This window comes from Cajanus cajan, chromosome 5, assembly GCF_000230855.2.
Source record: "Cajanus cajan strain Asha chromosome 5, NIPB_CcT2T_4, whole genome shotgun sequence".
Taxonomy (NCBI): Eukaryota; Viridiplantae; Streptophyta; class Magnoliopsida; order Fabales; family Fabaceae; genus Cajanus; species Cajanus cajan.
This window is the reverse complement of record NC_138521.1, coordinates 70,766,738-70,790,064: the sequence shown is the minus strand read 5'-3', so window position 1 is coordinate 70,790,064 and position 23,327 is coordinate 70,766,738. Positions and strand designations below refer to the sequence as shown.

At 27.5% G+C, this 23,327-nt stretch overlaps 2 protein-coding genes across 3 annotated transcripts; one reads left to right on the top strand and one right to left on the bottom strand.

Moving 5' to 3' along the window:
- Window positions 1-2,782: 2,782 nt before the first annotated feature.
- Window positions 2,783-6,530, bottom strand: LOC109809101 (sugar transporter ERD6-like 16). Its single transcript, XM_020372329.3, has 18 exons — window positions 6,150-6,530; window positions 5,888-5,950; window positions 5,708-5,797; window positions 5,562-5,621; window positions 5,401-5,466; window positions 5,192-5,257; window positions 5,026-5,101; window positions 4,876-4,940; window positions 4,701-4,793; window positions 4,520-4,600; window positions 4,353-4,437; window positions 4,219-4,265; window positions 4,059-4,121; window positions 3,898-3,957; window positions 3,758-3,811; window positions 3,453-3,512; window positions 3,193-3,307; window positions 2,783-3,108 (listed from the first exon to the last, which is right to left on the bottom strand). Exons 1-18 carry the CDS (start codon window positions 6,453-6,455, stop codon window positions 2,993-2,995), a joined length of 1,566 nt encoding a protein of 521 aa, XP_020227918.1. The 5' UTR covers window positions 6,456-6,530; the 3' UTR covers window positions 2,783-2,992.
- A 10,287-nt stretch (window positions 6,531-16,817) lies between these two features.
- SCL28 (SC35-like splicing factor 28) lies at window positions 16,818-21,223 on the top strand. Of its 2 annotated transcripts, none has more exons than XM_083075874.1 (7): window positions 16,818-17,058; window positions 17,243-17,320; window positions 17,452-17,616; window positions 17,731-17,801; window positions 17,949-17,988; window positions 20,043-20,249; window positions 20,966-21,223. In XM_083075874.1, exons 1-7 carry the CDS (start codon window positions 16,883-16,885, stop codon window positions 20,973-20,975), a joined length of 747 nt encoding a protein of 248 aa, XP_082932000.1. In that variant the 5' UTR covers window positions 16,818-16,882; the 3' UTR covers window positions 20,976-21,223. The 2 variants fall into 2 exon arrangements, with proteins under 2 accessions (XP_082932000.1, XP_020226437.2); XM_020370848.3 differs by having other exon boundaries at window positions 20,034-20,249.
- The last annotated feature ends 2,104 nt before the right edge of the window (window positions 21,224-23,327 follow it).

Below are 23,327 nucleotides of genomic sequence, written 5' to 3'. Positions count from 1 at the left end.
TTTCTTATGTATTCAATTCGCCAAATTACCGTGTTCGTTATTCAATTTATTCAATTCACTTCCTCTATTATTAAACATAATTTCTTCTCTTAATTTTCTAAAATATATAATATCACCCTTTTTATCCAGTTGAGATTAACCGCATTAGCATGTGAAACGATGAAAAAAATGACAAATATTACTATCGGTAAAAAAAAAATTAATCTTATTAGTCTTAATCGGATAAAAATAATTACATTACATTATATTAAAAAATTAAATGAAGTTGAATCTTGTAATAATAGAGAAATCAAATAAAATGAATTAAGTAAATCGAATACTTAACCTATTCAATTTTAATATTTGGCAAGTGTGAGTGACATTTATATAATACATTTTTTTACAATAAAATACTTTTTTTACTCTTATAAAATACGAATGTTTGGGTCTAGTCTCTTAATTTTGCTTTTTTTTTTTTCGTTTTCTCGTCCCTATAATTTGTAATATGTCACATTTAATTCAAGATACTAACTCCATTAACTTTGCATTAATGTTACTCATAAAAATATTTTTGATAATATGACATTTAAAAAAAATGGAAGATCACATTTTGAAGAAAAAAAAAACTTTAGGCATTTTAGGAAGGCTTTTAAGTCCTTTAGCACTAATAAAAAGAAATTATAAGAGCAAATTTGTTTAAGTCATTTTAGAAGGACTTAAACGAATGATAAATAATTCAAATTCATTTAAATCATTCCTAAAAAATTATGCGATTTTGTGGTTATAAAAAAATCCCTAATAGTAAAACATAAACATATTTAAGATGAAAAAGGTATGATCCACTCTCTCTAACACTTAACAAGTCTTTCTCTCTCTAACCTTAAAGGAATATTAACCAAGTTGAAGATTTTGGGGATGAATTTAATTGTTCAAGAACGAAACGACAACAATTTTCATGAAATTATTCTTCTTTCCTTTTATTTTGTGACTTAACTCTCATGAAAATTAGTGGTTGACCTTTTTTCTTTTGGAGAATTAGATGTAGCTCAATGTACATTATGTAACTCTTAATGATTATATATGTTATGATTTCTTTTGTATATTTTAGTTTCATTTTTTATACTAGTTACCTGAGATATTTTTGATTTAGAACTCAATAGGAAAATATTTTCTAGATCAAGATTTGAAACTAGAGTGACAAATAAATTAATTTATCTATCATCCATCCAATTCATACACAAGTAAATTTATCCAATGCATTCATTACAATAAAAATACGGATCGGATTCAATCTATCCATTTAACTTTATGGATGGTTAGTGATTCATCTACCACTTTTTCAAAATTCATTAGATTACAATATGAAATGTTTATTTGATTGAGATTTTAAAAGACTATTTTGACATGAGTTTTTTATATGAATTTTAAAAAATTATATATAAGAATGTAATGACTTATAAAAGAAAAGATGAAGAAATAAAATATTATAAAAATAAAAAATTATTTAATTTTTAAAACATTATTTTTATGGATGGATCGGATATTCATCAATGAAAAAATTACTAATTAATGAATTGGATGAATCTTCTTTTTTTAAATGGATTTGACATATTGAATTTTTATATGATTTTTTAATAGATTTAAATGGATTCATGAAATATTTTTATCTAATCCATTATGATGCGGCTAAAAAATTATTTGATCAATCCATTTGTCATCCCTATTTAATACGACTCATCTAATTACCCAAGTTGCTAGAAATAGGGTTTAGATTATTACTTAAAAAAATACTCTTCATGCAAGTTTCTCTTTAGAACATGCAAAGAATTTGCATTTTTAGAAGAAAAAAAATTGGATTCTCTTTTTCAAATAATTGATATTTAAGTAAATAGAATCTTTAAAAATATAGCAAATGAGTTATCATGTATAATAAGATCAAAGTTACAAAAATGTATAATGAATGAAACTTAATCTCAACCCCAAATTAAAATTCCTAAATAACTGAACATTTGCTTCTTAATCTCTCTAAATTTTATCCATTTGAACTTTTAATTTAATGAATGAAACAATGAATCTATGAATAATATTGTATATATTCATTTCTTATTAATATAAACAAATTGAAAATCAATCGATCATTTGAACTAATAATTATTGAAAAGATGATTTTATTCATCACAATTTAAATTATTTATTATTGATGTAATTTAGATATTCAAATACTTTTATTTATTAAAACATGTATGATTTGAAGGGTAAAAACTAAAATAATAATACGTTAAAATTGAAACCTTTGGAAGAACCACTCCATTGTAAGGCTGAATTAAATTATATTTTAGTACAATCTTAATTTTAAAGGCCCAAATTAAATTTATACCTTATAATTTAAGTTTAAATGATACCATTTTACTTACCAAGTGTTGTCTGGCATTTGGAGGAGGACTGAAGGAATTTGCTAAGCTAGCAAAATGTCAAAACTATGACAATAAGTTTTGCCAATTAAATCTGAAATATTTGGAGGAGTTCTTCTGTTTCTCATTTTCCAATCACAATTAAATTATGCTTTGCAAAGCAAGGATGAAAAAAAAGGTGTCAAGGAAGTGAATTTGTCAATAGAAAGTCCCGTCTTAGAAAACAACAGGTTGAGACATGTTTTGGCTAGGAAGATGAACAGGTCTCTGAAATTGCATTATTTTGTGAACACGTCTAAATGACAGACCTTTTATTATATAAAAAGAAAATTGCAGGTAGACCACCTATCTGGAATTGATAAATTAATCATGACAAATTAAGGCAATGGCTATTTTCTGAATAATTTTTTTTAAACCAATGAGCTAATAATATAATAATGGATACATATCATCTACTATTTGTTACATTCATATATACCGCATGTAATTTCACTGTTATATTATGCATTACTTGGCAATGCCGATCCTATCCATTGTTTCAAATGGATCCAAAAGAATTTGAAAAATATAAGTAGTTGCTCCTTTGTCGCCCTTTTTTCCTTCTATGAATTGATGCATGCCTGAATCTCTTCTAGTGTTTTACCTTTGGTTTCTGGGACTAACTTTGCTACGAAAAGAATAGTTAAAAGGGAGAATCCCGCATATAAAAGTAAAGTACCTGGCCAAAAAGATTTGAAACATATGTTATCAACTATTGTTAATGTTAGATTGTGAAATAATAATGTTAACAAACTCTGCTTACAAGGAGAACTCCAGCTCATTAGAAAGTTGAATGTATATGAAACTACCCAAGCTCCTAGCCAATTCACCAAAACCACTAAGCTACCAGCAGTCCCCTTCATATGTATGGGAAAGATCTGCAATGTGAAAACTAGCATTAGCACTTTGCTTGAATTTGTCTATCAAACACCATGAACAGGAAAGGAAAAATAAAATGTTCATAAAGATATGCCGAAATAGTACTCAAAGCCATTCAAATGTGTTTTGTCAAATAAATCATACCTCAGACATTATTACCCAAGGAACCGGTCCCATTCCAATTGAAAATGCTGCTATGTATATCTGATTACAAGCAGTGCCAAAAAGGTGATTGAATTTCATATTAGTCTGGACTTTGAGTTTAAAGATTACTAGTTAACTACTCAGTGACCTCAACAACAAATCTCTTTAGATACAAAATTTAAAAGAACTTTTGAGAGTTTTTCTACTGAAAATAAAGAGTTTTTTTTTTTTTTCAATAGAAAAGTTCTCAAAAATACTTTTATCTTGTATTTAAATAGGTTAAACATCTTTGTGAGAAAACTCACCAGCACGCCAGCAACAGCTAATATTGGCACCCAACCAAGCAATAAGCTCTGATCCTGATCCATGGAATCATAAAGCAGAAATTTAGAATTGAGATATGCACACTTAATATATGGAGGAAAAATGATTATTAAAAGCTTGCCTTGAGAAAGAAAGCAATTCCAGTAATGAAGCAGCCTAAAAATGTCCCACTTGCTGAAGCCTACATGCATACAGGCACTTGTTATTAGGCCTCTAAGCTCTTATTCCCCTTACTTTTACATGGCATCATTAAAAATTCAAATGCTTTTAAAACAGATCTACCATTATAAGTGGTCTTCTTCCAGACTTATCCATCAAAATGGCTCCCACTACAGTGAATGGAACCTGACATTCATTTTATCAGATTAAATTCAAATAGATAATTGATATTATTGTACCATATATGATTATTGTCAGTGAAATCCGCAGAGGGATCGAGTACCTGCACACAAGCATATGCTATGGTACCAATTTTTCCTGAAGAAAGTCCTGTAAATCAAGTAGTAGGGGAATGAATGAGACAGAACAAAGAGCTATTTGAGTTTTTAAAACCAGCACGTGTTTTTTGTTACTTACCAGCTGCTACAAAAGTCTCAGCTGTATAAAATCCAATGCCATTAATTCCAACAGATTGTTGACATACCATTAACCCAACTCCAATCTGAAATCATTACAAACTATTAGAAATGTCCAATTACTTGCGCACTCTGATTGAACTTCTGATAGAAAAGTATGTTACTTACAACTACTGAGCGCACATGTTTGAATTGAAACAAATCCAGAAGCTTAGTTTTAGGAAGGCTTTGAAGAGTTTCAATATAATCCTATTCACAAAAAACAAGTCAGCTCAGCTTACACAACGAGTCAAATTTATTAGGAAATATTTTAAAGGTGTTCAATCAGTTGAGGGAGATTGGGAAGTACAAGAATTTCATCAGCTTCTTGAGAAATATCAACATCTTTTCCCCGGAGTCTTCTTAAAGCTACTTGAAAATCATTCTTGAGGCCAACCTTTGCCTGAAAAAATATTAACTTTTAGTTTATTTGGAAGAAGAAAACAAAAGAAACATTTGACTTTAGATTCTAATTCAATTTTTACCAGCCATCTGGGAGACTCTGGGATAAACCACAAACCAATCAGCAAGGAAATGCAAGGCACAAGCCCTTCAAAGTTTAAGCCAATACAAGTCAATCCTTTCCCTTCATAATTAGCTACAGAGCAAAAATCAAGGCTTATATTATAACTTACCTGCAAGAGCTAGCTGTCTCCAACTTAAGACACTTCCTATTAAGAATGAGACTGATGATCCAATAACAATCATAAGCTGCAGAACAATTAGTGTCAGGATCAAAATGCATCTCAATGATACATAACTTTTAGTCAAAGAAACAAACATGATAATTCTTAGTCCCACCTGATTTGTTGTTGCAAGTCCACCCCGGAGATTTTTGGGTGCTATTTCTGCTATATATACAGGGACCTGTTCCATTTTGCTATCTTTTGTTACAATTTTGAAATATTATCATCAAGAAGCAACATACAGATAGCCCTTAAAACTTTGAGCATAACCAAACAAAAACTTATGGTTATACTGCTAAAGACTTGTAGTTTGTTACCACTTACCACGAATGAGATAACTCCAATTCCATATCCTGTGAAAAATCTCCCCATGTCAAGTGTGTAAGAATCCTGCAGTTGATAGTATAACACCAGTGAAATCTCTTTTCCATTTTGCAACTTTTTTCAAAAGATGAATTTGTATTATGCAGAAGATGCACAAATACCTCTGAGAAGAAGACAGCTAGCCATCCCGTTAAGCAAAATCCTGTTGACATTCTCATTGCCTGTTTCTCATTAAAAATTAAAGCTATTTAATACTGAAAGGCCTTATAGAGTGCATAAAACAATCTAGAATTTGTATTTCACATACCCCTTTCCGGCCAATGAAATCCGTAATCGGGCCACTTGTTATTGCCCCAAGCATTGCACCAATTGTTACTAAAGAACCAAACATAGAAAACTGCAATTCCCCACAAGATTTTATTAGTTTTCTTTCAGACAATATGGTATAAATCATATGTCAATAAGGAGAGGAAATTAAAATACTAACCTCAGCAAGAGATAGATTAAGATCTTCCCTGATAGCCGCTTGAGTAGGTGCTGAATAGCCCACCTGCCAAAATAATAATTCGAGCTAAACATACAAGCCTTTTTTTCTCTTTTGAATCTGGGTGTAATTTTGCATTGATCCCTACCCAGAAAACAAACACAAAAAATGAAACAGACATTTAGTGAAGAGTATTTTCAGAATTTTTCTTTCTTGAGCCATGCACCTGGTATATTGTTTGTCACTCAAGTCTTAAGATACTTACACAAGTTCCAAATGAAAAAGAACCACAAACAGCAATAAATGTGCTAAGCAGAACCATTCCGATGGATCCATTTTGAACTGTTGTATTAGATTCGACATCTTTACAGGCACCAACAGCACCCTTCCCTTGTTGAATGAAGGGCTCTTGCAAACTCTGAAGCCCATTGGCTTCAACACTGTCAACATTTTTGTGTTGCTCAATTGTCATTTTCTTTAATAGCAATATGCACTCGAAAAATGAGTAACACAAGAACAATGCAATAGCCCAACCAAAAGCTAAGAACAATATGATATTAGCAGTAGTCATGCAAAAAACATGACCAGTGTTGGCTGGTATTTATAGTGCGTGTAACATTCTATCTAAGACTCAGAAATTTCTTGAGATATCTTATTTCTTAATATTGGTGTTTCATTTATTTATAGTTATTCATTGAATGGTATTTGACCTGTTTATCCTGTAATTAATGATGATTAACTCTACTTGAAAAATGTAGTATGTGTTGTTCTTATCCATAATCACCAATGATCATGAAACACAATTCTATCTTGAACTTAGGAACTCATTTAGTGTACCCGAAAAAAGTTCGTTATCCTAAAATCGTGTAAATTAAAGTATAAATATTTATAAAACAGTGCGAGACCAGTTCAAAAAATAACAATAATTCAAAAGCTCATTTAGAGTTGGTTATCCTAAAATATATTTAATATATTTATAAGTGCCGGTAGAATAATTAAATTTTGATTTTGATCATTATAAAAAAATTTCATTGTTTTTCATCCTTTAAACTTAAAAATTATTATTATTAATTCTTATTATTATGTAAATATTTTTAACTACTTTAATATTAATATTACTTATAACTATTAATGATATTATATATATTATTTTTATACTTTAAAATCATCATTTATGACAAAAATAATGATTTGAGATTTTAGAGGAATAAAAATCAAAGAAAAATATATTATAAGATCAAAATTTACTGATTTTACAAGGATTAAAAATAATATTTACAAATTTTATAAGGATGAAAAATAAATAAATGTGGAGATCAAAATCGAAACTCGTACATTTTACATAATTAAAAAATATTTAAGTCTATTTATAAAATTGTAAGACCAAGTAAAAAAATAATATTAAATCAAGTCAATAAGATAAGGAAAAGGAAGTCAAAATAAAATAAATTATTATTCCTTTTATAAGCAATAAAATAATTTTTTAAAATATAAATTAATTAAATAATATTATTAAAAAATTAAAATATATGCACTCAAAATGTACACGAGCATAAAGTTGAATAAATCTATACTAGGGGGAAACACTAATACCGTAACCTTTTATGAAATAATAACAGTTTGAAAAATAATTCCTTTGGTTTTTATGAAATTAAATAAGGTTTTATGTTGGAATTCTTATGAATAAAAATATTTTTGTTTTAAAAGATAATAGCATGAAAAAGTTTATATGATTATGATCCTATTTCTTTATAAATAATAAATTGGGGCAATTGGTTGGAAGTTGAGTGGCATGTGGGAATGAAGCTGTCATATGGTGGATAGTAAATAGAATTAGGAGCAGAAATAAAATAAGTTATAAGATATAGCATGTGAATCCATGAATATGATTGCATAGCTTACGTGTTCCTTACTAGGATAGGATGAGTCGGTGACTGTCACCCATGCTCTTTCGCTCAAATCTCAATCATTCATGCATGCAACCACAAGTCATTACAACTAACCACCCGCAAAAAACAAATTATAAATTCTGTTTCAATCAAAGGAGAGAATCACAGATTTTAATGGAACATAAAAAAAAAATAATGATAACTCTTGTTTGATTCATATGGAGAAAATAATATTTTAAAAATTATTTTATATTTGTATTTTTCTATTTTTAAATTAAAAATATAAGTAAAAAGTATTTTAAAATTACACTTAAAATATTTTAAAATCCTTTTCTTCTTTTCAAATTAATCTCTAAATTTATATGAAGGAGGTTTTGCTCTCTTTTTTTTTTTCCTGAAAGATTAAAAACTAAACAATTAAAGTTTAAAAAAACCTCTCCAGCGCCAACACTCTACTTCCTTCCAACAATATTACATATAAATGTCAAATTGCAATTCCAGTTCATTGTATGTAATATTTAATTTGTAATTTTAATTTTTTAATTTTATAAAATTTATAATTTTTAATTATTAAATATTTATATAATAACCATTAAAATTTTAACATTCATCGTAATATCACATTAAATATATAACTTGAAGTGATAATTAATACAATAGTATTTATTGATATGCTTAAAAGTATCATTGTTTATAAATCAAGGTTATGAATAACTTATAAATATCATCCCTTCTAAATTTATTAAGATTTTTTTAAGGATAAAATTGTAACGGTTCAATTAATGTCAAAATAAATAATGTCTCAATCATGGTGATCCTAACGATGGCATCATACTTATGATTGAAATATTGACATTAGATAGAGGGTTCAGGTCACTCTTATCCCTTAGTCTTGATTAGGGTTGGAGGCTTATTCTGATATACCTAAAAGTCCTACATTGCTTAGGAATCGAAACTACAAGTAGTTTATAAACAAACTCCTCCCTTAACACACTAATGTATCTTTTCAATAACAAAACAGTGACAACTCAACAAATACTAAAACAAACAATACTTTAGATGCAGTGATCTTAACAATGCCAATAGATTTACAATCAAAACAATATTTATATTGGACTACATTTTTTTATCTCTTATAATATTTAATTCACGAGTTTAATTTCTCAATTATTATTTTTTTTAGAGTGATTTCTCAATTTTTAATTCTTGAAATTTTAGTTTCTTAATAAAAGTTAGGCTAAATTACTTTTTTTATCCTTTTATTTTTGTCAATCCACAATCTTGATCTCTTTTTATATTTTAAAATAGAGGTATTTAGTCTCTCTATTTTTAAAATTATGAAAAAAATTTCATATTGTCAATTTGATATTTGTTGATTATTAAATTTTGACATTATTCAGTGTTTTGTTATAACTTAAGTGGCGTAATATTTAGTGATGCAATATGTAGAAAAAAATTAAAAAAAAAAAAAACTTTACTTGTATATATTTTAATGAGTACTTTCTTTTATTTTATTAATAAATATTGTTTGTACATTTTTTATAATTTTTTTATCTCTAAATCTCATATTACTAATTATTACATTATTTAAGTATAAATAAATATTAAAAGTTAATGATAGATAAATGTTAATTTAGTGAAAGATCAAAATTTCATATTTTTAAAAAATAGGAAGACTGAATATCTCTATTTTAAAATAGATAAACTAATATTATAGATTAATAAAAATAAAAATATAAAAAAATATAATTTAACATATAATTTATAATTTATAAATGATAAAAATAGTTAAAAGGAAGTTTGATCTCAAGACATTCCCTTATCTCTTAACACGTAAATCACTACGCTAATTGGCTTATTTAAGCCATAATATAAACATTATATTATATACAATAAAAATAAATATAAAAAGGTAATAACTATTAAATGTCAAATCTAATTTAAAATAATAAATTTATATTAACCAAAAAATAAAGGTAAATGTAATAAAATAAATAAATATATATAAAAATATAAATAATTTTTAAGTAAAAAATAATAATTTATTATTTAATATATTTTTATGTAATAAATATAAACATGTAATCAGTTTTGTCTTTCGTCTCTTTTTTGTCTTCTTTTTTTTGGTACAACATGAGTGATATTATATTGTTGATTTTAATACTGTAATATTTTTACTATTTAATAACTTTCTAAACTAAAATAGTAAATTTAATTGCATGGAAAATGCATGTTTTTATGTAATTCTCTATTCTTTTGTGTTTTAAGTGCATGAAATGAGATTTGTATAATAATGTTATGGACTGGTAGGAATGTTTTACATGTTGAAATGGTTTGAGAAAAGTAAAAAAAACACATTTTTTTTGTTTTTGAATAAATATTAAGCTACAATTATTTAATGGAGTAAATTATAGTCCACTATATCAAGGTTTATTTAAATAATATTAAATTCTAAACTTATTTAAATATATCATCCACTCTCATTTGTATTATTTTATTGATAAAATTTTAAAAATATTAACATAACATTTTAATTAGCCAAAATAAATAAGTTACTTAACATTAATAAATGTCGAATATTTTACATTTATCCTGATTACTTTCTTTTTCATCATATGATCAAGTGAGATTAATTCTATCATACTTTTATTTTTTATTTACTATTAGTATGTTGAAATTTAAAATAATTATTTTTTTTTTCTCACCGATAAACATTATGGATTTTGGTACATTTTTTTTTGTAAAATGTGCTAAATGAATAAAAAAAATTCTTCGATGCAAGATAATATGAAATATTAACATAAATTACAAAAGTTAGTATATGATGATAAAAGAATTGGAATAAAAAAAAGTTAACACATAATTAAAATTACTCATTGAAAATAAAATCATCATCTTCAAATGTTTTAGTAAATATGCAAAATAATTTATATAATGATAGTTCAAAAGATTTGTACTATTATCACTCTTTTTTTTCGTCCCAAGAGTATTTATTGCCAATAGCTGACTTCAAGATTTAACGCGGCATACACAAGGTAGGATTCGAATCCCTGACCTTGCTTAAGCGTGGATCAACCCCTACCGCTGAACCACACGCTTGAGATTATTAAAAAAAAAACAAACTCTATTTGTAATTTATTTTTTATTTTAATCTCATATAAAGTATGATTATTGTAATTCAATCACATGAAAACACGTATAGGTAAACTAATATTGAAAATAAATCAACATAATAAGTATATGAGTTGAACTATTATACTATCAATATAAACAACATAGCATGCTTCAACATAACATTAGCTTATAATTTATCAACACAATACCGTATGATACTCAACTAGAACAACACAACAATGTAACTCATCATAATTCACCATAGCACGTGAACCACGTAAACATTAATAATCACATGCACAACTTATTATTGAACTTTAACAACTTAACAACATCCCACTCCTTAGCTTAACAACATCCCACTCCTTAGCATAACAACATAGCATATGCCACAACACCATTAAACAACTTAACAACATATGCAACTTATAACAATTAAATGTGTTATTACGTATTTCAATTAGAAGATCTCTTACAGTATAGGTGAGTAATCTAGGTAATTTGACCCTACCAAACCAACAACATTATCTTTTCAATATAGTTAGATCCACAACCAATATGGACAAAAATCCACAACAACATGGTTTCTCAAATGTTGTCACTTAAAATAAGAAGTCTAATATTCTTGTTAGGGTAGAATAACTTGGGTATGTAACTACCATGAAATTAGCTAGCATAACTAAGTCACTTATGAGATTAACTCACTGACTACCCTTCAAATATTATGTCATTAATTCAGTACTTATTTAGGAATTTTGGCCCCAACCTTGTACTTTACTCAATTGATCACTTTATACATATATGTCTTGACCTTGCACACATAAGATCAATATTGGTCACTTTATAATCAATATAGCTCGACCTAACTCATACACTGTAGTCGCTTATAGTCAGTGTGACTCAACCCTACCCACATACTACATCAACTAAAGTCTTAGAGGAAACTTAACTATCCACTTCAAGAGTTGACTACTCAATAAAGATTTTCAACAATTGAGTTCATAAAGCACCACAACAATATCATTACAATGGGATATCCAAGTTTTTAAACAATCCCTCCTCTAGTCCTAAGTCAATCAACTCAATATAACTCTAAGCCTTAAGCATCCTCAACATAATTATTTGACACGATATGACATAAAACTCATGTTATACTCCAACTGTTTAAATCAACTATATACATAAATGTATAAATAAATGATATCATACAATAACATAAAACATATATGTTCTCCTACTACTTATACAATGCTTAACACTTAGCCAAAAATAACACATTTTAAATAGGCAACACAAGCTTGAGTCACTCATTTCGTGCATAGTGTCATTAAAGCAAAGAGATCTTAGGCTTGCCCATGCTTGGCGCCAAACTCCCAACGCCCACCATGGATAAGTTAAATAGTCCTTGTTTCTTTGATGCTTGGCATAGCCAAAACCAACGTTTAACCCCATTTTAAGTAGAGAGTCTTTGTCTAACTCATGTTGGCGTCAATGAATTGACATTTGGCGTCGTTTAGGCAGAGAAATTTGTCTTGATTATGTATAACGTCCCCTTTGTTAGGGTCTGACATCACTAAGTAATAAATGTTTCTCTCTCCTCATACTTGACACCATTTTACCCATGTTTGGCGTGATTAAGTTAGAGACTTTTCTATCCCTTCACGTTCGATATCATCAATTATGCGTCCGACGTGATTAGAGTAGAGAACCCTTGATTTGAGTCATGCTCGATGCCATGAAGATACGCCTGATACGATGGTGATTTTTACGCAAGCATAATCATGAAATTGCTCGATCCACTTGAAATTCAAAAAAATTTCAACATGCAACATATGATAACATGCATAAACACTTCAAACAACACAAATCCAACTTCGTAATCAACATGCAACCATCCCAAAACCAGATTCACCAAATTTACTTCCATATGTTCAATAACAATAGAACTCCACAACATGCAATTCCATCTCAATCATTCACATAGTCACCAAATTTAACAATTTCAAACAACACATTCATCATAGACCAACACAAAAAATGAATTTTAACTTCCCTTACCTTTATCTCTAAGAGAATCAAAGGAGGATGAAAGAGAAAGTCAAAAATCCAAGAACTTCACACCACCACCACCAACAAATTTGATTATTGCTTGGAAACTCGAACTACCAACTAATAACTACAATTGCTTCAACGGGGAATGGTAGAAGAAATTATGTGAAGTAGAGGATAAATATTTCACTACTGTTCTAAAGCTATTAATTCTCTCTATATTATTTCTCTAAAATTTATAAAAATGAACTTATGAAACTCAATTCTCAATAATAACTTTGTATACACTCTCCTATAGGTCAAATTTAACCTCTATTAAGAAAAATTATCAAACAACTAAAATTTTATTAAAAAAATATTTATTATAGAATTTCTCAACAATAAACATAAATAAATCACTACAACACAATAATTTTAATAAAATCAACAATAATAATTAAAATTGTCCAATGTTACAATTTAGATTCTAAGACATCATATTATATATCAGAACCACCATAATAAATTATTTTGATGCTTGATGGGACAAGTGAAAACTAAAAGTTTACTAATAGAAAAAAAATATATAATAATTTATGAAAATGCAATGTTTTATTATGATTTGTGATAATATATAATATTATTTGATATGTTATAGGAGAACGTATTTTGATTTTTAATGTGAAAGACTAAATAAAGATAATTTTATTGTGTGTTATAAAAAGTACAAAAAATTGAGAGAAAAAAAACTCATAACCAAAATATATAATCATAATGCAAAAAATAAAAGTTAGATATAATAAAATTAGTATTTTATTTAAATTCTTGATGTTTAATGAAACTTCCCAGTATCACAACCAAAATATGCTTCATTAAATACTTTAAATGGGGTTAGATATAATTAGGAATGAGAATAGGTATGTTAAACCATATTATGAATATACAGGTTAGATCTATTGTGCAAAATCAAAACATAAGATTGACGTATTATTTATCATAAATTTTTTTATAGACATGATCAAATTTTTTTAAAGTTTGGCATAACTTAATAGTCTGTTTAAAAATCTATTTAAATTATTAATGTTAATTAAGTTAATAAACTTAAAATTTAAAAATCAACAAAATTATATTTAAAATATAATTTACTCAACACTATTAAAATTTTAATTTTTTAAAAAATATAAGAGAAAAATTGAATCATTTTTCTATTGAATGAACAATTTATGTGTAACCATATATGTTAATTGAGGTGTGTATAAATTATTTTTGCATTCATACTTTAGTTTAGGCCATATGCATAAATTATTGCGTTGTTTAAATGATTTTATCTTGCATTATCTTTGTTTTACATTACACTTTTGGTTTCTTATTTTTCTTTGTAAATAAGTGTTTTAGGTGCTTAAATCATGGTCTAAGGAGAACAAGTATCAAGACGGAAGAGTTGAAGTAAGAGAATTTTACAGATAGATTTTTTCGTACTTGTGGCTTTATTAAGTATGAATTTTAAGTGGACTTAGGCCAAATGAAAAGAAGAGAAAAAGATAACTCTTAGTAATTAAAAAAAAAAAGTCTGAAAACAGAAGAGCGAATAATTAGAAGAGAAAAAAAATTGATCTTCAAGATGAACGACTTATTAGTCTCTTTTGGTTTTTCCTTTACATTATGCAGAACTATTTTTTTTTTTGTTTGAGTATTGATGTAATATTCTGGATCATAGCTTCTAAACATTTTCAATTGATGTTTAGTTAATTTTAATTATCCAAGTGTTCTATCCATGTCTCTAATGTTTATTCTATGAACAATTTCACAATTAGAAGATCGGGGATTGTTTACGATTATAGATATAACATATTAGATTTTGTCATAATTGAAAAATTGGGTATATCTAATTAGTTTGTGTTTGAGATGATAAAATTGGAAGATGGAGATTGTTTACGATTATAGATATAACATATTAGATTTTGTCACAATTGGAAAATTGGGCATATCTAATTAGTTTGTGTTTGAGATGATAACTTCTCTTCATGATTCTATTGAATTTCATAATTTTCTTAAGGAATTGGGGATTACAATTTTCAATGAATATATTTACTTGCCTAATGGATTAGGGGTAAACAACTCTTAATAAACTGAAGCGGGTAATTACAATTTTTGCATCAATTGAAAAAGGTAGGAATCTATAGGAAAGAATATGAAGTCAATTCTCTAACAATTTTAATGTTGAGTGAATTTTTAATATTCAACAAATTCAATTCATGAAGACGATAATATTATTACCAGTAATGATTAGTACACTTGCCAAACATGCAACATTAATATACACTCATGCGCAAGTCGTAAACATATAAATTTATAATGAAAACAGATTTGTATAAAAAATATTTCAAATATTAATAATTTATTTTATTTTATAAACTTAATTATTTATATTTTTAATATATATATATATATATATATTAATTTTGTTATTATATTATATAAATAAATATGCTCATTTATTAAACTTAACAGACTTTTATATAAATCTAAGTATGATCTTTTTATATAAATAATTCTTTTAAAAGTTTAAATTTAATATTTCTATTAAACAAATAAGGCTTGACTAAGTTTTAAAGAGGTCAGTCCATAAATTCTCTGTTTAAGGTATGACTTATTCTTAGTCTTATGTATAACATGCATGTTTGTTTGTTTAAATTCTTAAAAAGATATTTTTAAATATCTTTTTTTAAAAAGAAAGTTTAAGAAATATATAAGAGTTGATTAATTATAAAAAAATAGAAAATTAAGTATTTTTTTATTAAAATTATATAAACACATAACAAATTGTTTATTTAATTTAAATTAATTAATATTTATAAAAAATAAGTTTAAATAAATAGTCTCAATATTAAAATAAGTTTAATGTCATATAAACAAACTTCAAGGTAGTAGAGTATAGATGACCATATTTGAATAATTTTTTAAATTAAAATAATAAAGATATAATATTAAATAAAAAAATATTTTTTCACAATGGTTTGTACTAAAAATAGAATTAACTAATGCGGTAATGTTAAAAATGTTTTTAATATAAAATTTAAAATAAAAATTTAATGTTTAATATTTTCATATAATAAATATAAATATATATTCACTTCTCCGTCTAATCTTTCTATTATTTCCTACTACATGACTTATAATATATTAAAATATGTGGTTGGGTAGGGAGGGATTGAGGTAGTTAGAAGCATGAGGACCTAGGTTCAATCTTCATTGCAACTATTTTTGTAATATTAATATCTTTAAAAATATTAAAATATATAATATAGCATAACATTTTATTATATTAAATAAAATAAATACTTTAATATTAGTGACGTGTTAGAAAAATGAGGATAAAAAAATAATAAAATGTTGTTAGACAATATAATCATTTATATTTTGTATACAAGAATTGATTTATATATTTAAAATACTTTTAAATATAATATAATTTAAATTTTATAAGTATTTATTTATTATAAATTATATATTTAATTATAAAATAAATATTAATGTTGTGTATTATTATAATACTAAAACAATAGTTATTTTATAATTTAAAATAAATATTAGTGTATATATTTCAATATTTATAAAAATATATTTAAGTTATTATGAACATTGATATATATTTGAATGATCATATATATTTTTTTATGATTTAGTAATCATATATTTACTAATACATATCTTAAATCATTTTAATTAATGTAAATATAATATGATTCTTATAAATATTAGTTTTAGAAATACTAGAGTAGAGGAAAGATGTCCAACTTAATTTGGTGAAAATTAATTGGGTCGGATCAGGATAAGTTGGGATCGACCCGTTTACACCCCTTGACCGAATCGGTTATATATATCCTCTTTAGTTTAATTTTTATTATGTTTTGTCGTATTGTTCCTTGTGTTAGGGTTTTCTCCGAAAGCTAGGGTTTGTGTGGCAATGGGAAGGTACCGAAGCCGGAGCAGAAGCTATAGCCCTCGCCGGCGAAGCAGGACCCCACCGCGTGGACGCAAGCGCTATGTCGATGATCGCTACGCTGACAGCAGGTCTTACAGAGACCGCCGCTCACCCCTTCCCTCCGGCTTGCTTGTTCGTAATCTCCCCCTTGACGCTAGGTCTTCTTCCCTTCCCTGCCTTTGCATTGCATTCATCTTCGTGCACCCTAATTATCGTTCTGTTTACTTACATGATGTATTCTTTCTGTTATCACCATTCTGTTTCATGCCATTCTGTTATATTTATCCAATCAACATTTGAATTAGAGAAATTAAATTGAAAATTTAAATTTGTATTATGCAGGCCTGAGGATCTTAGGATTCCATTTGAGCGCTATGGTCCTGTGAAGGATGTTTATCTTCCTAAAAATTACTACACTGGGTATTTCAGCTTTACTATCAACACAATCTGCTTCAGCTAGGCTTGTTGATCGCTTTTCTCGTACATTGATATCTTGAACTTCCTTTATTTTGTTTTTACAACATTGAAATTTAATTGAATTGATTTTGTAGTGAGCCCCGTGGTTTTGGATTTGTAAAATATCGATATGGTGAAGATGCGGCTGAGGCAAAGCAACATCTTAATCATACTATCATTGGTGGCCGTGAAATTAGAATTGTTTTTGCCGAGGAAAATAGGAAAACTCCTCAAGAAATGCGTGTTAATTCTCGAGGAAGGTGTGTGATTACATGTACAGTTTGATTTATTAGTTGATTTCAATTTTTAGAATATGCCAAATCTTCTTCTGTTTAAAATGTTTATTAAACTTTATTGTGTTCTTCTGTTACAAGTGGTCGATATGGAGGTGGTGGTGGTGGTAGAAGGAGGAATCGCTCTAGATCCCCACGGCGCCGATATCATTGTAAGTTTAAGTACTCATTTCTAAATTTGTTTCATAGTACATTAATTTTCACTTTCATTTTGGTTTTAATCTATCTACTGGGAGTTGTTTCTTGATTTTTTATTTTTTGTTATAATGCATTTATTATTTTCATGCATTAATATGCAGCCTACTCTCGGTCTCCGTCACCGGCTCGGGATGATTCAAGGTTTGAGTTTATAACACAATAATAATAATAATTTAATTTTCATTTTATTGAGCAATATCACAAATTTGTGTATTTTTCATTATAATGATGATGGTCTTACATTTCCTAGTATTTAGGTAATGAAATATTCTTTACAGGACATCATAAAATACTTGCATTTTCTAAGACGCAAGTGATTTCATTTGAGCTGCAATCCTACAGATTTCTAGCGTCAAAAAGGCATTTTGTGCCTCCATGTGTGTATTTTTAAAAAATAAAACCAAAGTGAGTCATTAATAATCTAAAAAATAAAAATGAAGTAAAAGTAAGTTGTTAATGATATGGATAATTTGTAAGTAATTGTAGTTGTATGAGTAGTTTTTGAGTGGTTTTCAATAGTAGAAAAAATAAAAAAAAATAAAAAAAAATAGTGGGAAAAAAAAGGGTAGTCTAAGTAGTAGTTACAAGGACAAAATTGTCCGAATAATGTGGATGCGAAATGGGGTAATTTCCTTTATTATCGGTATAGATTATATTAATGAGATATTTGGTTGAATTATGATCTAAGTTTCTCAGTATGAGAGCTATAGGTTGTCAAAGTAAATGAACTGTTTGTACCTTTTTGCTATTTTCTTGAGAGTGTACATAAAAACCCGTAGAATCTGAGTTTGCTTGCTGATTTTATTACATTAATTGTGTTATAGAAATCACATTTTTGTTGCAATTCATTTGTCTGATGAAAGTTGGAACTACATGGTATTATTACCGATCTGAAACTTATTCAGGCCATTGAATAATACACTATCTGTAACATAGGCCTAAAATTTTTCTTTGAATTGGATGTCTTCTTTATTGTAAACAGTGCTGGTGCCATGTACCTTTAGTTTGAGTTATTGATTTATTTCCTTAATTTCATTTGCGTTGTTTTGTCAGCAACTTTAAATCGTGTCCTTAATCTTATTGAAATTCTCTCTTAGAAGAACACTTGTTGAGTTGGTTATTAGGTTTTTTTTTCTTCTAATTTAATAGTATAATGTGTATGTGTTTTGGCAGTGTCTGTACTGCTAGACAGTCAAAGTGGCAGGCTGATTTATATTGATGTTGATAATTGTGCTATTTCCTTGTTCAGCTAGAGTATAATTTGCAGGTTTACTTGCAATTAGAACAGCTCCAAATCATTTGACCTTGACAACACTCCTTTAATGTGTTTAAATGAATTGAATGATATCTGCTTATGGTCTTCTTTATGCAGAGAATAAAGTGAAATGGAAGACTTTAAAGATGGATTAATAAAGAATAACGAGTAAAGAGGCTTAAAGTGATGCGCTACTTGCTTATGTATCTATCAAAGTCTCCATAAGAAATATCCATATCAAAATTGCCTTATTGTGCCAGTTGCATGGGCTTTCCCTACTTTGTGGTGTTTGGTTTGTGACTGAAGAATGGTTCAAATGAGTACTTTCGATTCCCTTGTATAAATTTTCTGTGAGGAAGATTCTATTTAGTTTAATATCTTGTTTTGCGTAGACTATCCAGTTAAGAAAGAATATAGAGCTTATAGTTGGTCAAAGAAAATCACATCCTCAAAGAATGGAAGCCAAAGTTTATACGTGTAGAGATATGATGACATTGTGCAAGAAAGGTAGTTGTGATTTTAGAAAGTTGGGACAAAGAGAGCTATGAAGTTACCAGATGCTGATCTTGCAGTACATCATTCATAACTCTCAGTGTTTGGATCAAAGTGTCATATATTTGTCCAGAAACTATGGAAAGGTACAGGTAAAGGTCATATTTTGGCTAATTAGATTTTGAAGAGGAAGTATTGAAGTAAGTATTAGTTCTCACATATGAAACAAAAATTAAAATTTTGGTTTGAGTGATTTTGGGCTTAATTATCCGTGTATTCTGCTGTAGTTGCATATATTCAGATCTCTTGATTTATGAGATGTTTATGGTTGGTATTCTTTTCTTTTAATGTGTAGCATATGTAATTGTGTTGCTTTAGCGATTCTTTTTTATTCACTTTGGTGTATAATTAGATCCTTCACTGATGCGTTGACATATAGGGATGACAGGGGTAGGGATGATTATTATTCTCCTGAGCGTTCAAGATCTTATTCTAGGTCTCCCTCTCCTAGTGGTGGGAAGGACTACAGGAAGTCCCCACATCCCAGGGAGAATGGCCGGAGTCCTAATGACAAGAAGGATCAGACACCTAGCAGATCCCCGAGTCCTAGGGGTAATGATCGCAGTCCTTCAAGGTCTCGTTCACGATCATACAGGTATGAGTTTTAAGAGTATTTTATTGATTGAATATGACACGATTGCAATTCTAATCAAATCAAATTTATGCTAATTAAAATATATTCTTTAAGATTCTGTTAAAGACTTTGAAGCAGTTAGAATTCTGGAAATATAATCTGGTAGTAGGGTGACATAATTACGAATAACGGAATAAGGCTCCTCTAGAATAAAGATGAATATAGCTTTAATTCTAGAGTAAAGATGAATATATCTTTAATTCATTCGTCCTTGCTCACACTAGACTGTAGAATCAAGCTCATTTTAGAGCCATTTAGTGCTTAATCTCGAATATTAGAGACAAAACCCCTTAACAGTTAGGGTTTTTTTTAGTAGTAAATGTAAAATATTTGAATAAACAAGTATAACACTGTTTATTTTTTGCATGGGGTTAAACAATAATCATTAACTCATTGTTAAGTGAAAGTTTACTGTTATATATTAGTTTGAACATCTTCTGTCAGAGTGTTGGATACATTAACAACTCTCGTCAAGAAATCACGTGCTGACATTTGGACATGTATGTTTTCTAGATGGGGTTACCTTGAAGTTCAAATGCCTGTTATATTTTTGAAGCAAACACTAAATCGTATTGTTTGACTAAAATGATAACTTGGTAGGATGATAGGGAATTGTGTTTTAAGCCTCATTGAAAATGGCATTTCAGTGGCTGATTAGTTTCTTTTCCTTTCTGCAGTCCACGCTGATTTGCCATCAAGCAGAGATTTGAAGGTGGTTAATTCAGTCTTTCTTGTGGCTAAAACTACGACATTTTCAAAGATACAAATGTAGCTAAACAAAGTATGTGATGTTAATATTAGTAGTCCGTAGGCGGCAATCCCATCAGATGACTTGGTTTTGTCATTTTGAATGACTTGGATTAGACTGTTTCATCGGTTTTCAATTTTCGGATACTTTGTTCATGAATTATATCTATATATGTTTCCTCCAACTATTTTTGTGGCTTAAGAATTTATTTTAAATATAAATATAAAATTATAGTTTTAAAAATATAATAGAAGCGGTTTGATATTGTTTTAAGTTTTTCTTTTTTTGAGTCGAAAGTTTTGTTTTATCGACAAGTGTTTCGGTCCAGCGAGAAAGGATTAAGGCGTGTAGTTTATTTTGATTTTTTTTTTTCTATATATATATATATATTATAATTTTAAAGATTTTTTCTAGTCTAGTATGTTTGGCCGGATGCATTTTTCCAACAAGAGTGAAAAAGAAAAAAAAAAAAAAACAGGATCATTTTATCGAAACATTATTAAATAGTTCGCAACTTGTACTTGTAGCTAACTATTTTTTATTTTTAGCACTTGGATTTATCGTCAACCTATTTTTTTTTTTTTTTTTGCACTTGGATTATTCGTCTACGGATTCCTAGCAACGTACGGCTTGCAAAATGTTAACAGATCAGAATGTTACCAACTTCATTTTATTTTATAGATGCCACTGAAACTAATATTCACCTCATGTTTTTTCCTGAATCTGTTGCCACTGAATCGGTATTGAAAGGGTCCGTTTTCTTGCTAAATCAAATTGCGGTGATAATTAGTGACACCACTCAATCAAATGACACTTATTTGTGTGAAGGATATGGAATCTTTTTTAAATGGGTAGATTTCATTTTTATTAGAGAAATTGAAGTGTAATTGTGATATAACTTTTTTTTTTTTTGAAAAAGGAAGGAATTATAATTTGTTTAAGGGATAAAAGAGGTGATTTTTGAAAACAAGTTCTACTTTTATCGTTGTTAATATCTTGGTAAAGGAGGGTGAAATAAGTGTTGTATTGTATATCCTTAATTGATTTTATAGTCATCAATTTTATAATGTAATAATTAAATCAAGTTATAAATTAACAGTGGATCAAAAAAAAAAAAATTATATATATATATATATATATATATATATATATATATTTGACGTGATTTTTAATTAAATTAGATAAATTATGAGATATTTTTTTCCCATTATTATTCAATATAGTAAAGAAAATATTTGGTAACTCATTCCTTAATTAGAGGTTTTATTTTATATGATTATGGAAGTATTTTTAACAAGACCTCTCATTGTATTCAAAATCTTAATGTAAAGAATATGATTCTTTTAGTATAAAAATAAAAAAAAAACTAATTGCGTTTTGTACTTACGGAAAAAGAAAGATATTTCATGAATAAGAAATTTGGATAAGTAAATAATTTTTTTTTGGATGCATTATTTATGTTTGTATGTAAAGGATATAAAGATAATCGTAGGTGTCAAATCTCTTATCATAATAAACTATTCCTTAGTGACTTAATTTTTTTATATTTTAAATTTAAGGTAAATTTATTTTTAATTTTTCAAATTTAAAATTGATTTTTTATGTAATTTTAAAAAATTTGTTTTAGTTTTTATATTCAAATTTATTTACTAAGATTCTTATTAGTGATAAAATCATATTAGAACTAATTAATATTACATAATTGTCTCAATCTATTATTGTTAAGTATGTTATTTGTGAACTGAGGTACTAAAACAAAAGTTATGAAAATTTAAGGAATTAAAGAAAAATATTTAAATTTTGAGTAACAAAATTAAATTTATCCTAAATATGGAAGATTAAAAATATACTTAAAATCTATTTTTATCATATATATATATTTGGTCTAGATCATACCACATTTGGTCAGTTGGTCTATATACAAGAGTTGTTTATTTAGTTAAATATGTTAGGTTATTGGTTCAGATCTATAATCTATTAGCTTATTTGGACGTTGTTTTTTTTTTATTTTTTATTTTATTTTTATTTTCCTTGTTACAAAATAAGTTTGTAGGTTAGGTTAGAGAATACTTATTAAAATTCAAGACTAGGTGTTTTATTTATTGTCATTGTAGAGTATAGACAAAAGACAATGAACTGCTATTTTGATAATAAGTAGACAAACTCAATTCTAACAAAGTTTAGCCACTTAATCTACTTTCATCTCTCAGTTTACAAAAGCAAGTTAACCATCATTTAATGAGTTACTAACGGGCGAGACAATAACCGTTTTGCTAACATAGCTAATTTGT

Excerpts from the sequence above, each read along its gene's own strand:
- LOC109809101 (XM_020372329.3), bottom strand. The coding sequence starts at position 6,455 with ATGACTACTGCTAATATCATATTGTTCTTAGCTTTTGGTTGGGCTATT. Across the intron at positions 5,951-6,149 it reads CTTTTTCATTTGGAACTTGT|GTGGGCTATTCAGCACCTAC; the intron begins GTAAGTATCTTA and ends TTATTTTGGCAG. Across the intron at positions 4,601-4,700 it reads AAGAAGCTGATGAAATTCTT|GATTATATTGAAACTCTTCA; the intron begins GTACTTCCCAAT and ends TTTTGTGAATAG.
- SCL28 (XM_020370848.3), top strand. The coding sequence starts at position 16,883 with ATGGGAAGGTACCGAAGCCGGAGCAGAAGCTATAGCCCTCGCCGGCGA. Across the intron at positions 17,617-17,730 it reads CGTGTTAATTCTCGAGGAAG|TGGTCGATATGGAGGTGGTG; the intron begins GTGTGTGATTAC and ends TTCTGTTACAAG. Across the intron at positions 17,989-20,033 it reads CCGGCTCGGGATGATTCAAG|GGATGACAGGGGTAGGGATG; the intron begins GTTTGAGTTTAT and ends GTTGACATATAG.